Source organism: Eulemur rufifrons, chromosome 8 (assembly GCF_041146395.1).
Source record: "Eulemur rufifrons isolate Redbay chromosome 8, OSU_ERuf_1, whole genome shotgun sequence".
Taxonomy (NCBI): domain Eukaryota; kingdom Metazoa; phylum Chordata; class Mammalia; order Primates; family Lemuridae; genus Eulemur; species Eulemur rufifrons.
In genome coordinates this window covers 103,334,631-103,350,865 of record NC_090990.1, presented here as the reverse complement: position 1 = coordinate 103,350,865, position 16,235 = coordinate 103,334,631, and the positions used below count along the sequence as shown (strand labels likewise).

The following is a 16,235-nucleotide window of genomic DNA, read 5'->3' as shown; positions in this document are numbered from 1 at the left end:
TTTTCCTTTGTAATTTCTGTTGCTTAACTAGTCAGTACATTTTTCTCTTCGGTAGTAAAGATGTGTGCTATTCATCTTTAAATCCCAGTATTTTATTTTTAATATTTAATGCTTTAATCTACCCAATGTTTATTGTGGTGTGTAGTATGAATTATTGGTTCACACTAAATTTTCTTGGTATTGCTATTCAGATAGCACAGCAGGATGTATTAAGTGATTCATTTCTGATATGTTTAACTTGTCTTTTATTAAATTTATCTCTCTCTATATATATGTTCTATATTTGGGATCTCTCTTCTGTTGATCTGTGTTTCTATTTTTGACTGAATATTCTCTGTTAATTATTGTTTCTTTATAATACATTTTAATAGGTGGTAAGGCTAAGCCTTCCTCTTTTAGAAGCCTTGATATTCTTTTCCATTTTATTTTTCCAAATAATTTTTAACCCATTTCATAACACTTTATAAAATATCTCTTCCAGTTGGAATTTTGTTAAATTTTTAGTTTACTGGAGAAGAATCACCGTTTTTATTAAATGTAATAGTCCCAACTAAATGAATAAGGTTTCTATTTTATTCAACTTCATTTTTGTTTTCTCAAATAAAATTCTATTGTTTTATGTTCACATATGCCCCCTTAAATGAATTCCTAGGTATTTTATTTTTTTATTACTATTATGAAAAATATTCTTTCTTTTGTGTTGTTGAAGTGGAAAAATCATTAGCTAGGAGTCAGAATATCTGGTTCAAGTACAAGCTCTACATTGGGTAAATCCTTAACATAGCTCTGCTGGAATCTATTTTTTGATCTGTTAAGGGGAATAGTAGTGTCTCATAGTTGGGATTTTTTTTATAAGTATCAAAATTTAAATGAGGCAGAGCATGTGAAATTGCTTTTTGAATTATAAAACTGTAAGACATAAGTAAAGTATTTAGATATATAAAAAAGTTATTGTTTTTATAGGAGTATCTCATATCTAGCAACTTTGCTGAACTTTCCTGTTGCCTCAAATGATTTTTAACAGCTTTTTTGAGGTATAACTGACAGACAATAAACTGTATGTATTTAGAATATACAATTTGATAAGTTTCTTTACCTTCCAAACTGTTTTTAAGTGTACAGTTCAGTAGTGTTCAGTATATTCACGTTGTTGTACAACAGACTTCCAGAACTCTGAATCTTGCAAAACTGAAACTCTATACCCATCAAATGACTTCCCATTTCTCCCTTTCCCTTCCCTTTGACAACTAACATTCTACTTTTTGTTTCTATGAATTTGACTACATAAAATACCTCAGGTAAATGGAGCCATACTGTATTGTCTTTTTTGTGACTGGCTTATTTAACTTAGCATAATATCCTCAAGGTTCATGCATATTGTAGTATATGACAGGGTTTCCTTCCTTTTTAAAGCTAAATAATATTACATTGTATGTATTATAGATACCACATTCTGTTTATCTATTAATCCATGGATGGACATTTGGGTTGCCGCTATCTCTTGGTTATTGTGAATAATGCTGCTAGGAACATAGGTATGCAAAATATCTTTTTGGGATTCTTTTTCCAATGTATCCAGAAGTTTGACTACTGAATCATATGGTAATTCTATTTTCAATTTTTTGAGGAACTGTTATACTGTTTTCCATAGTGATTGCACCATTTACACTTCCACCAACAGTGTACAGGGCTCAAATGATTTTTGTTTGTTTGTTTGTTTTTTTGAGACAGAGTCTCGCTCTGTTGCCTAGGCTAGAGTGCCATGGTGTCAGCCTAACTCACAGCAACCTCAAACTCCTGGGCTTAAGCAATCCTCCTGCCTCAGCCTCCCAAGTAGCTGGGATTACAGGCATGTGCCACCATGCCCAGCTAATTTTTTCCCATATATATTTTTAGCTGTCCGGTTAATTTCCTTCTATTTTTAGTAGAGATGGGGTCTCTCTCTCTTGCTCAGGCTGGTCTTGAACTCCTGACCTCAAGTGATCCTCCTGCCTCGGCCTCCCAGAGTGCTGGGATTACAGGTGTGAGCCACCACGCCCAGCCTCAAATGATTTTTTTAATTGACTTGGTATATAATTTTGTCTTTTGGAAAGTAATGTTAAATTTTCCTTTACTTAATTTCAGGTTTTTTTTGTGTCATATTTTGATGGTGGGCATATCTTATGTATATTTCATCAATTCTAAGATACCACTGATTATAAAATATGCCATTTTTTTACGTATTGCTAAGAAAGACCCAATTAAACTGATACATCACTGATTGTAAGATGCCTCCTAATTTCAGAGATGTTAAAATGTGAAATAATGTATACATTAGAATTGATGAAATATTAGATATTAGATATTAATGATGATAATGAGCCTTTTCCTTAAAAAAAATTAAGGCAGAAATTTGTGGTAGTTTCTGTTTAAATTCTGTCTAAACCTGGCAGATTGTATACACATTTAAGCTGCTCTTTCCTGAAAGCTCACTAAAGTAACAGTACTGGAATTTTAAAAGGCATGGACCTACAAGGACAAAGAGAACAGGAGAGGATCCCACAGCAGATGACAATTGTCAACAATTTTTAGAAAATGAATGTTTGAATGAATTGGGAGGAGTTTTGGTATTTGGTTATTGTGGAAGAAGAATTGGTGATTGATACATAGAAAGTTACAAATAAAAATGAGGCAATTAACCTCAGAGAAAATAAAAAATTATACAAGAAAGGGAGTCATAGTATACTACATGGCTTAGTTGTGAACAATGTTTATGTACTTACAACAATGTAATTACTGAGTATTGATTAATTTTTTTATTGAGAAGGTGGGGGAAGAGGAAGTGGGAGTGTTTGGGTGGTACGTGAGAGATAAAACCAAATATTTTTAACATAGAAAGTCAACAGTGTCTAAAATTGATAAGCCAGGAACTATCAGTATAAGCATGACATTTAGAATTATGGAAGGAATATCACAAGGAACTGCTTGTGCTTGAAAGTAGTTGCCTCTGTGGAATAAGGCTCTGGGTTCAGGAGGCTGTTCTTTTTTATTAGGAACCTTTTAGCACTATTTGTTTTTTATTTATTTTTATTTATTTATTTATTTATTTTTGAGACAGAGTCTCACTCTGTTGCCCAGGCTAGAGTGAGTGCCGTGGCATCAGCCTAGCTCACAGCAACCTCAAACTCCTGAGCTCAAGCGATCCTCCTGTCTCAGCCTCCCGAGTAGCTGGGACTACAGGCATGCGCCACCGTGCCCGGCTAATTTTTTTCTATATATATTTTTAGCTGTCCATATAATTTCTTTCTATTTTTAGTAGAGGTGGGGTCTCGCTCTTGCTCAGGCTGGTCTCGAACTCCTGAGCTCAAACGATCCGCCCACCTCGGCCTCCCAGAGTGCTAGGATTACAGGCGTGAGCCACCGCGCCCGGCCTACTATTTGTTTTTTAAATATGTACATCTTTAATAAAAACAATTTAATTAAGGAAAAAAGGAATCTAGTGTGGGGATATTTATGTTTTCCACTCAGGGCTAGTCAAGCAATATAATCTTGATGAGAAATGAAAGAGGCGAGAACATTTTTACTGTCCCACATGTAAAAGAGTTCACTTAGAGTTGCTGGAGTAAACAATCACTCTGACCCACCTCTGTCCTGGGGAAGTGTTCATGAAATATTTAAGTACTATTATGAGTCAGACACTGTTCTAGATATTTGGGATAAACACTAAACAGTAAAACAGTGTTTTTATTTGGTCATCAGAAAAAGAATTTTAAAGCCTTTTCCCTTAGCCAACTAACACTGTAAGTTATGGAAACTGGATAGACCAGTATTTGTTTGTTTATTTCTCCTGTCTACATCTCCCCCAGCTTTTTAATAATTGGTTTAAATTGGCCTCTAGCAGCACCTTTTTTTGATGATAAATAGTGAAGTGTTGAGGTTCTTCAGGACATTGACACTGTGTGGCAATTCTTACTGAACATCCCTTCTGTGAATATAATTCTCTGTGCCTAAAAGAGCCTTCACTTGTATGGCCAAGATTGGGGAGAAACTGGCACAACCTCCATTAGTCAGTTCCTGGCAAGATATTAATAACCTTGTATGGTTCTTAGAAGAATCTAACAGCTAAATGATACTCATAACTGTGATATTAATAATAACTTTATAAAACTCTTAACATCGTTTATTCTCATTTTATTGTCCATCTATGAGATGAGTATTATTCCAGTTTTATAGACTCTGAGAGGGTTTAAGTGACTAACCCAAGTGCACATTGGTAGGTGACAGAGCTCGAGGTTGAATTAGTCTCTTGACTGCAATCCTGAATTCATTCTGTTACCTATTTTCCCTTAAAAGACTCTGAGTATCACAACATCATTGATCTTCCTTATTTCATTCTCTCCTCAGTTTAACTCATTTGGTGCTCAGACACAAATCAATCTTTCTTTTAAAAAAGAAGCAATTTTTTATTGCTTATTTTAGCTCCCTACTGTCTATTTCCTTAAGTCTAAATTCCCGTGCCTGCTTTTTGGATCCTTCATAATCTGTTGTTAGCCTACCTATCCAGCATTATCTTTCATTGTCTCCTAACACGAACCCTTATTCAAATCAGGCAAGTCTGTTTCCTGAATGTATTTAAGCTCAAACCCACTCCTGTTTCCGGACTTTAGCCTATAGTTTCTCTTATTCAGCCTATTCTTTGGGGGTGCGCCCAAGGCTTCCCTGATAACTGTAATTAGGAATAAGTGCTCCTATTCTGACTATATATATCACTTACTGTCTGTACTGTAGATTTTTGCTACTTCATTGTTACCTTTATTATACACTGTCTTTCAGTGCTCTCTTGTTTTCACATGTATAAATTAACCAGAATTTAAATCTCTTGACACAAGAAACCAGGTCACTCACGTATACTTAGAGCAATCCTTGAGCACATGGCAGATACTCTTTAAATGCTAGTTATTCCAATAAATATACCCATGTGGCAGAATTCACTGGTGATGATAATGGTGGTCCAAGTGGATAAGTTTTTCTGAAAATGCATCTGTGTCTCTTTATTTTTTTCAAAAATGTACTTGATAATGCTTTTTACATTCCCTTCTTACCTACTTTTGTTTTGGTGACAGGCCGTCGATGATGTGAAGAAAGGTTACATCAAAGCAGAGGAGAAGTCCTACCAATTACAGAAGCTATATGAACAAAGGAAAATGGTCATGGTAAGTTTATGTCCCCATAATTCCTTTATAAAATGTCCCTTCTTACCTCTTAAACCTATTGTTCCAGTCATTTTTGAAAAGATTGCAACCTGGCCAATGGCTTTACTAATAAAAAAAAGGAAGGGAATATAGACCTTAATGCAGAGTCCATTGTGTTCCTCCACTGAACACACAAAGAGCTTGCATTACTGTACGTTGGTACGTGATTTTATTATTAATAATAACTAAATAATATTCTTTTTGATAAAAAAGTGCTGCAACAAAAGATGTGTAAAACATTACAATATGATACAGATAAGATTGTATAAGAACTGATATTTAGATTTTTAGCATTAGCGGTTATTTTAATTGTGATTTAGTAAGAGCAAAGTCATTTTAATTTCTTCAGCTGCTTAAACATTTATGCTCAGTAGTGCTTTTGGTTAGTATGATATCCTGCAGCTATGCAGTTTGATTCAATAGCTACTGTACTCATGTGGCTATTAAAATCTAAATTTAAATTCATTTAAATGAAATAAAATTTAAAATTCAGTTCTTTCATCGTCCAAGTCACATTTCAAGTGCTAAGTAGCTATATGTGGCTAGTAGTTATCATATTGAACAGTGCAGGTGTAGAACATTTTCATCATCACAGAAAGTTCTATTGGACAAGGCTGCCTAGAATGTTCGTTAAATGATTTTAAATTAGTTTTCAATTTGTAAGTGCCATAAATACAGGGATGGAAATTGTCAAAAATAAAATAAGTAAAGAACACTTAGAAAAATTTCCACTTATAGCATTTTAAAATTTCTCTCTTGGCAGATTCACATGTAGTTGAAATTTTTCCAATTATAGATGCTCCTCAGCCTATAATGGGGTTACATCCCAATACTCATCTTAAGTTGAAAATATCATAAGTGAAAAATGTATTTAATACATCTACCTACCAAACATCATAGCTTATCGTAGCCTACCTTATTTGTGCTCAGAACACTTACATTAGCCTACAGTTGGGCAAAATCATTTAACAAAGCCTATTTTATAAAGTTACTATAAAAAATTTTGAACTAAAATGCAAAATTTGAAGTACGGTTTCTACTGAGTGCATATCACTTTTGTGCTATTGTAAAGTTGAGAAATCATAAGTTGAACCATAGTCAGTGATTGTATAATTTTTCGTGATTTAACACAAGGTAGTAATTGCATTGGTAATGATTCTAATAGGTCACTTGAATTCTTTTGTACTTTCTGTGTACTTTTCACGAGAGAATGTTTACCCATCTCTTAATAAATTAATTGAGTTGGAATAAGAATGTAAAACGTCAGACATTGAACTTAGTCCATAACCTTATCTCTAGCTAGGATAGTTATTTTATCACTTATATATGATGAAAAGTAATGTCTCTTTGCCTTAGAAAATTGCCAAAGATCAGTAAGCCATCTTACCAGTGTTCTGCATATCAGCAGGCTGAAATAGAAAATGCAGAAATCTTTTAAATATAATTAAATCTTGGTAAAATTTTGGTTAAGAGAATTTTACTACATGTGAGATAGGATTTTAAAACACAACTTCCACCTATTCTTTAAGATGATGGCCATAAACCTCTGCAGTAATTCCTTTGCCTTTGCCAAAGCCAACAAAGTTATCTTGTTTCTGAAAAGGTAACAGAAATCAAAGTAATTTCCTAAGGGTTTCTGATAATACCAGTATGGAATACATATTGTTTCTTTTTTTTTTTTTTTTTTTGAGACAGAGTCTCACTCTGTTGCCCGGGCTAGAGTGAGTGCCGTGGCGTTAGTCTAGCTCACAGCAACCTCAAACTCCTGGGCTTAAGCGATCCTACTGCCTCAGCCTCCCGAGTAGCTGGGACTACAGGCATGCACCACCATGCCCGGCTAATTTTTTGTATATATATATTTTAGTTGTCCATATAATTTCTTTCTATTTTTAGTAGAGACGGGGTCTCACTCTTGCTCAGGCTGGTCTCGAACTCCTGACCTCGAGCGATCCACCCGCCTCGGCCTCCCAGAGTGCTAGGATTACAGGCGTGAGCCACCGCGCCCGGCCGGAATACATATTGTTTCTTTGCATATATAATACTCCAAACACACTAGCCTTCCATTTATGCGTTCAACAAAAATATTTGTTGAGTACCACATACGTGGCAGGCACAGTGCAAGGTACTAGAGAAATAAATAGGTTTGGGTTGTTCTGTGACAAAATATAGAAAATCTGAATTTAATTTAAATTAAATTAAATTTAAAATTCAGCTCTTTCATCGCCCAAGTCACAATTCAAGTGCTGAGTAGCTCTATGTGGCTCGTAGTTACCATATTGAACAGTGCAGGTGTAGAACGTTTTCATCATCACAGAAAGTTCTGTTGGACAAGGGTCATAATAGATTATGAAATCATTTTTAGTTTCAAGTTTATATTTCATAATCACCCAGTTAAGAACTTGAGTACAATTGATAGACAGATATGTTTCCCCATGGGTCATTGGCATTGAGTATAAAATATGCTTAAACATTTATAGAATTCTATTGGTCTTGAAAACCTAGTACCAACATATGACTATACTAGCCACATAATACTGCAGTCAGATTTTGAAGAAAATCTCACCAAAATTTGAATTTTATTCAAGAATAATATGTGTTCAAGTATCAGTGTTCAAAGACATTAGCCTAGCCAATATTGGGTCATGGTCAGTACACTGAAACTTCCAACTCAGATGGGCCCGTCGGAGCCCATAGGCCCTGATGCCATAAACTATAGCAATTTGGTATGCTCAATAGGCAACAGTTAGGCCAATCACTACAATTAGTAGTTGCCAAATCACCATGAGACCTTCAGCAATTCAACAAACTTCTCAGTTTTAGTTTCTTTTCTGTGAAATAGGGATATTCAGATTGTCAGCTATGAAGTAGAATCTTGACAAAATACTCCAGGGTTCTTGGTAGATAAATAAGCTTTACTTAGTTCCCGTGTCCTCCAAATCTCCAAACAGAGAGGGCAGCTCATATTCTTGCTATAGTTTATAATACCCAGTGTGATCAAAACATTTTTGTTTTCTACTTATTTATAAAGTTAGATTGAATCTCAAGTTTGGATGATTGAGAATATAATGTACAAGAAAGAATGTTTTTTCTTCCTTTCCTCCCTCCCTCTCCTCCCCACTGCATCTCCCCTATCTCCCCCTTTCTTCTCTCCTTCCTTCCTTTCTTCCCTCCCTCTTTCACTTTCTCTCTCTCTCTCTCCCCCCCTCACACAAACAATAGACAAGTTAAATTATGCTTTTCTTATGTTGAAATGGCCTGATTTTGCCATTGTTGAACTGATAGTTTCTATGTTAGTGTTTCTTGACATAATTTGTAATGATTTCACACAAGGCAGTATGTGTGAAAGTCAGTGTTTCGCAAAGTGTTGGTTCTCAGTCTACTTAGGAGGGAATCACTTTGAAGCTGCTTAAAATGCAGATTTCTGGACTCCATCCCACATTTACTAAGCCAGAATCTCTGGAGGTAGGACCTAGGGAATCTTTGTTTTTAACACCTTGACTGCCTTATGAGTTGTATTTAACTCAGGCTAGGTTAGAGTCCGGGACCATGTGAAGCAAAACCCAGCAGTTGGTTCATGAAAATCTTACTTGTTGATGTGCTTATTGTTACAATTAATATTGACAATTTAATTCTAAAAATGTGGATTGTTTTGTTTTAATAAAACACTGTGGCGCCAGGGAAAATTTGTTTTTCCTAGTGTAGCGGTCGATGTGTTAAAAAAGCACACTGGTGATTCTGAAACTTTAGGTGCTTCTGAATCAGTACTCTAGGGCTTTAGGAGAGTTGACTCTTGAGGTTCCTCTCAATCCCTTTTTTTCCCGTTTTAAATCTGGTTTGACCTTTGCCAGGTTGTTTGGGAGAACAGAGAGTTCTTCACAATGGACCTTGACCCATTCACCTAAAGTGTTCTGCTCTGTTAAGTTCTGAGTTTCTGTTTTAATAACGGTTCTATTTCTGTATTTACCTGTCTTGCTGAGTCTTGAACATTTATAAAATGTACCATAGTTTACCTTTCCTCTTCTCTGGCCTATATGGGCTACGATCTATGTGGTATGGGAATTATCACCTGAAGATAATTCAGGATACATATTTAGCTACTCAAAACTTCATATGAGGCCGGGCATGGTGGCTGACTTCTGTAATACTAGCACTCGGGGAGGCTGAGGCAGGAGGATCGCTTGAGGTCAGGAGTTTTGAAACCAGCCTGAGCAAGAGCGAGACCCCGTCTCTACTAAAAATAGAAAGAAATTATCTGGCCAACTGAAAATATATATAGAAAAAATTAGCTGGGCATGGTGGCACATGCCTGTAGTCCCAGCTACCCGGGAGGCTGAGGCAGGAGGATCGCTTAAGCCCAGGAGTTAGAGGTTGCCGTGAGCTAGGCTGACGCCACGGCACTCTAGCCTGGGCAACAGAGTGAGACTCTGTCTCAAAAAAAAAAAAAAAAACTTCCTATGAAAGGGGAATAGACAGGATAATTTTGTGTTTAAATATATATCTACACCCTTACATAAATATGTTTGAAAGCAAAAATTCACCTCTGTTTTACAAGTTTTGGATTTATGTAAAATTTGTAATGTTTCTTCTCTTAGGCTTTGTGTAAACCCAGGAATGTAGGGATTGCCCATTTAAACCTGATAAATACTACCCAGGTATCTCTGAAAACCTTGTCTCCCAGTGAGACTTTACTTCTGTCGTCTCACCAAGGACACAGGTGCCTTTAGTTTTCATTCAAGTTATTTTCAGAATTTGTGCCATTAAGAAGTCCACTGAAGGTCTTTTGCTTTCAAGGACCACATTCTTGAATACGGAAGGACAAATCAGCCTTTTGCTTCAGAGGGTGGGGAAAGGGGCATGTGTTACGTGCCTGGTACTGTTCTAGGCCCTTTATGTCAGTTACCAACCCTGTGGGTGTATCCCCAGTTAGAACTAGGATTTAATAACGGGATTCGAACCCATTTCTGTCAGGCTCCCACACATATGTTTTTCTCTACTTCAGGGAAGAGAGGGTGGCAACAGTGTCTTTTATTTCCAGGTGGCAGAAGGGAAGAACCCAATAGAGTAACTGACTCAAGGTCAGAAAGAGAGAGTTCAAGATATGCAGAGCTCCACGTTCTTCTAATCTCTTTTCCTAATCCCTGCTTTGTCTGCATGTTTCTCTCTTAAAAAAAAAAAAAAAAGTCTGTATGATAAAACTCCCAATTAGGGAATGTGGCAGAAATATTTGTCAAAAAAGTAGTGGTACCTCTCAAAGACGAGAACTCTCAACAAATGTGTTATATAAAAGCCTTTTTTTGTCAAAGGACATGAGTAGAATTAGTCTTAAGGCTCCATAACAACCACTGGCATTTGCAGGAGTTTTAAGTGTCCTTGAGCAGAATTGCTGCTTATTGAGCATGTAAAGTTTCTGATGACGGTGTTGGGAAGATGGCTTGGACTGAGTACCAGAGGCCTAATTGCAGGGCACTCTTTTTCTTTTAACATTTTATTGTAGAAATTTTCAGATACATAAAGAAGTTGAAAGAATAGTACAGTTGGCCCCCGCGTACCACTTACCCAGCTTCCGCAGCCTTCAGCTTTCTGCCGTTCATGTTCCATCTATCTCACATGCTTTTTTCCCTCAGGAGTTTTCTTTTCTTTTTTTTTTTTTTTTTTGAGACAGAGTCTCACTGTCTTGCCCAGGCTAGAGTGCCGTGGCATCAGCCTAGCTCACAGCAACCTCAAACTCCTGGGCTCAAGCAATCCTTCTGCCTCAGCCTCCCGGGTAGCTGGGACTATAGGCATGTGCCACCATGCCCGGCTAATTTTTTTTTTCTAAATATTTTTAGTTGTCCGGTTAATTTCTTTCTATTTTTTAGTAGAGACAGGGGTCTCGCTCTTGCTCAGGCTGGTCTCGAACTCATGACCTCAAGCGATCCTCCCGCCTCTGCCTCCCAGGAGTGCTAGGATTACAGGCGTGAGCTACCGCACCTGGCCTCCCTCAGGAGTTTTTAAAAGTAATTTCCAGATACATCATTTCCTAGAGTATTCTTTTTTTTTTTTTTTTTTTGAGACAGAGTCTCGCTCTGTTGCCTGGGCTAGAGTGCTGTGGCATCAGCCTAGCTCACAGCAACCTCAAACTCCTGGGCTCAGGTGATCCTCCTGCCTCAGCCTCCCGAGTAGCTGGGACTACAGGCATGCACCACCATGCCCGGGTAATTTTTTTTTCTCTATATATTTTTAGCTGTCCAGGTCATTTCTTTCTATTTTTGATAGAGACGAGGTCTCGCTCTTGCTCAGGTTGGTCTTGAACTCCTGACCTGGAGCAATCCTCCCGCCTCGGCCTCCTGGAGTGTTAGGATTACAGGCATGAGCCACTGCGCCTGGCCCTCACAGAGTATTCTTGAAAGAGAAAAATAGCTTGAGAGCTAAGGATAATGGAAGTTTGAAAAAATTTTTTTTTAGTTGTTATTTATTAAATGCCTAATTATGTACCAAGTACTATGTTAAATACTATCTATTTACTGCTCACAAATAATGCTATGGTGTAGATGGCGTAGGTGCTATTATAATATTATTTCCCATTTCACAGATGAGGAAACTAAGGCTACTGGGATTAAATAATTTGCCTGAGTATAAGTAACTTGCCCCAGGTTGCACAGTTAGGAAGTAATGGGGCCGGGATTCAAGCCCACGGCAATCTGGGCCTTTTAATCACTCCTCTGTGTACTGCTCTCTGTCCCAAGCTTTGCTGCTTCTTATAACCCCAGAAGAGTTTTCTCCTATTCTGTATCACCCACCCTGTCATGTTTACCAAAGTATAGCAGTCAGGGGTTTCTTTTTGTTTATGGTGCCAATAGCAGGATTAAGCAGTATCTGTGTTTATCACTGGTATTGGAAGAATAATAAAAATAGGGGCTGTGAGTGGGGAGGATTGCTTGAGGCCAGGAGTTCTGAGACCAGGCTGAGCAAGAGGGTGTTGCAGATGGATCATGAACTTGTCTGGCTCCTCAATTTCTGGTCTGTGGTTTGTACCTCTGTACAAAACATAGAAAAATTAGCCGGGCATGGTGGCGCCCGCCCAGAGTCCCAGCTACTCAGGAGGCTGAGGCAGGAGGATCTTTTGAGCCCAGGAGTTTGAGGTTGCTGTGAGCTAGGCTGATGCCACGGCACTCTAGCCTGGGCAACAGAGCAAGACTCTGTCTCAAAGAAAAACCAACAACAACCACCAACAAACAGACAAACAAAAAAACTCAGCAGGGGGGTAGTGTGGGGTGTGGAGTAGGGTGATAGAAGGATAGGAGGGAGAAATGAGAGATGAAAAATGATGTGATTGAAGTATTACAGCACTTCTAAATTGACCCTGTCCCTGTATTCTTGCTACCCTTTTATAATTTTTCACCTTCAAAGTTGCTATTATTATTTTATTTTTTTTTATTTTTTATTTATTTATTTTTTTTGACAGAGTCTCACTTTGTTGCCCAGGCTAGAGTGAGTGCCGTGGCGTCTGCCTAGCTCACAGCAACCTCAAACTCCTGGGCTCAAGCGATCCTCCTGCCTCAGCCTCCTGAGTAGCTGGGACTACAGGCATGCGCCACTATGCCCGGCTAATTTTTCTATATATATATATATTTTTAGTTGTCCATATAATTTCTTTCTATTTTTAGTAGAGACGGGGGTCTCGCTCTTGCTCAGGCTGGTCTCGAACTCCTGACCTTGAGCGATCCACCCGCCTCGGCCTCCCAGAGTGCTAGGATTACAGGCGTGAGCCACTGCGCCGGCCTAAAGTTGCTATTATTATTTTAACTAAGCCTCAATACAAAGTAGGGAAGGGAGTGTGTGGTATGATACTCCTTGAGCCCTTAAGTCTTCCCAGACAGTCCCTAGTGGCAGTAGCAATGGTCTTAAGTGCCATTCTTCGGTACCAGAGCCATAGGTTACCCTATGTCCTTTTTGTGCTTTTGTCCTTTTTTCTCCTCTCTTGGTAAGGCAGAAGGCAACTCTCCAGGGTATTCTGAGCTCCCTGCCCATCCCGGGTGCTGGGAGACTGGGGTGCTGTGCTTTTCTGTCTTCTCTCCTGCACTTTGCACTCATCACCAGTGTGCCCTGTTCTTCCTGTGTGACATGTAATTGGAAGCTCAGGCTATTTGCTTATTTCCCAGGCGATCCCTGAGAGGAAACCAGGTCAGAGTCCATGCCGCTTCATTCCCCCAACCCCTGCCCAATCTTCCTTCCCCTTTTTCTCTTTTACTCTTCCTTTCACTCATCTTCTTTTACTCTCTCTCCTGTTAACTCAAAATAGCGAGTTGAATAAAAGAGAAGCCAACCTTAACTGGAGAGAAGGGACAAAGAGCTGAGTTAGCTTCGGCAGTTCAGAGACATCTCTGGATTAGTCTTACAATGTACCTGTGAGAGTCATATAATACAACAGATGCCACTTGATTTTGGTCCAGATGCTTCTGAAGGAGGCATATATACTGGAGACCCAGGGGACAGTGGGGCTGATTTGGGGACTAGTTGGTGATAGTGAAAGGAGCAGAGGCCTAGAAATTAAACCTGGGTTCTAATCCTGGTTGTGCCACTTATTATTACCTGTGACCTCAGGTTAGTCTCATCTTATTCTGAGTTTCTGTAAAATGACTAGGTTTTAAAGTCTCTTTCAGTTTCAACATTTTATGATTGTGAGATTATCACTGAGATCATTGTAACTTTTGACTGGAGAGGAAATGGGAGGAAATATTAACACCCTTTTTTAAATATAAGGATAGCTTAAATTCCCATCCCTTAGGCACAAGGAAAATAGAGGACAGACTAAATAGCATTGTGAGTTCCCTTCAGCTGCGAGTCCTGGTTATAGTGTTTCTTCTGATTTTAATTTGTGTGTCTTTTTTAAGTAGAGAAAGGGGGGTTGGAAGTGTGAAGGCGGAAGCTGGAAGTGGGATAAAGGATTGTCTCAGAGTTGGGACCCAACTTAGGGATGGGTGTGAGACCAGAGGCCAGGTCTTCAGGTTGTTGGGTGAGAATATTCTCCTTGTTCCTTCTCTTGTGCCATCAGAGCAGCTCTTCATTATGTTTAGTTCCATAGTATAATACTGTTTCCCCTTCCTTTTTTCCTAGTATCTCAACATGCTAAGGACTTGTGAGGGCTACAATGAAATCATCTTCCCCCACTGTGCCTGTGACTCCAGGAGAAAGGGGCACGTCATCACAGCCATCAGCATCACGCACTTTAAACTCCATGCCTGCACTGAGGAAGGACAGCTGGAGGTGAGGATTCAGCATGGGGCTTGGGCTAGAAGCACTGGGGATACTTTGGTACTCGCTTGCAATGTTTTACTTCCTTTTTGGGAGAAAATGAAATCAAAATTGTGTATTGACTAGGGCAGATATATGGGCACTGGATCCACACTGATCCTCAACTTCTCTGGCTACTTCCGCTGACTTTTATGCCCTTGTCACAATCCCTTCCCTGAAGTGATGCAGACATCTCCATTCGTTTCTCTTCTGTGGCCTGGTGCAGAATCCTCTTCCCTCAGCTCGCCAGCACTCTGAAACTCAGACTGTAGACCTTATTCTCTTGTTCTTGGTTGTGCAGAACCAGGTCATAGCATTTGAGTGGGATGAGATGCAGCGATGGGACACAGACGAAGAAGGGATGGCCTTCTGTTTTGAATATGCACGAGGAGAGAAGAAGCCCCGATGGGTTAAAATCTTCACACCATATGTGAGTGGGAGATGGGGACGCATATTTGGGGAAAGTAGGTTGGGCTGAAAGTTGTCTTTAAGCTAAATGCCTAAATGGAGAGAGGTACAGAGATCGGTCTGAACCTGTTTGAATCATCCTGCCTTTCCTTTCGGCCTGACTAGGATTGGCAATTTCATATCCTGCTTGACTCATAGTTACCACCAGAAGGAGCTAGAGAACAGGAGATGAGCCAGGCCTGGATTTTTGTGGCACTTGCCAGGGTTTTTCACTAGACTGAGTTTGGAAGATGGGGTGGCTGGGGGCAGGAGTTCAAAGGTATGGCCCTGCGGTGCCTGGTCGTAAGAAGTCAGTGAGTGTTGCCACTTTTTTTTTCAGTTCAATTACATGCATGAGTGCTTCGAGAGGGTGTTCTGCGAGCTCAAGTGGAGAAAAGAGGTAATTCTAAACAATTCTTAAATGGACTTTTTCATCTTTTTTGTTTATTGAAAATTTATAGGCCTATGGCCAAATACCTGGGACCTTCACCTCCATCTCTGTCTTTCTAGGAATATTAGTTAGAGACTGATTATCTCATGTGAGCCAGGACATTCTTCCAGCGAGGTTGGCCTCTGGATGGTGAACGGGCTGTGCAAAAAAGCCCTGCTTCTTCCCTTGCTTAGAGGGTGGACATTGGCTACAGGCTCTTCCATCTCTCATGACTTCATGGACCCTCCTCTGCCAGTTTTTAAAATCAAATCACCTTCCATGTTGTTCCTGACCCAGAAGGGCAACTGTCCTCAGTTCTAGTCATCTGACTGGATGAGTCACAACAGAGTCTTTCTAGGCTAACCAAGAATGTGTATGTGGGGGAAGGCTTTCGCTACTGCTTTACTCTGCTGTGTGTATGTGCCAGTGCCGGAGCACATTGGGAAGATTCTGAATAATTAGCTATTTATTCTCAAAGAAAATCTTTCAGAAGATCAGGATGTCAGGTCAGGAGCATGAAAATTTATATTCTTAGTGTAGTAGGAAGGACGTTCGTTGGCTCTGGGAATTTCATCTGGGTTTTCTCCTGGCTTTTGTTCTCTTTGTAATTTTGGGTAAACCAGCCTCCCTGGATCTCAGTTTTCTCTTCTGTAAAACAGGAAGACTGAACCAGATAATTAATATCCAAGGTCCCTTCCAGCGCTAAAAGGCTGTGATTCTAGATGGTAAGTTATGTCAGGGGACAAGGCCAATCGGATTGAGTCATCCAGCATCCAGTCATACCTCTTAGTTTCTGTTTGAGGGGTTGTCTCCAGATGGTAGGAGATGTGGCTTCCCAATAACTCTTTTCTTTT

The 16,235-nt window shown here is 39.1% G+C and overlaps 1 protein-coding gene across 3 annotated transcripts in view; it reads left to right on the top strand.

Annotated features, from left to right (window-relative positions):
• Positions 1-16,235, top strand: part of SNX27 (sorting nexin 27) — a 68,413-nt gene that overhangs the window by 48,280 nt on the left and 3,898 nt on the right. For 2 of the 3 annotated variants that reach the window (XM_069480586.1, XM_069480584.1), the window contains 4 exons: positions 5,103-5,192; positions 14,328-14,477; positions 14,806-14,934; positions 15,292-15,351. In XM_069480586.1, the coding sequence (XP_069336687.1) occupies positions 5,103-5,192; positions 14,328-14,477; positions 14,806-14,934; positions 15,292-15,351 (429 nt within the window). Of the gene's footprint in view, positions 1-5,102; positions 5,193-14,327; positions 14,478-14,805; positions 14,935-15,291; positions 15,352-15,461; positions 16,233-16,235 lie in introns of those variants that run through there. The other variant, XM_069480585.1, reaches the window with a different exon arrangement.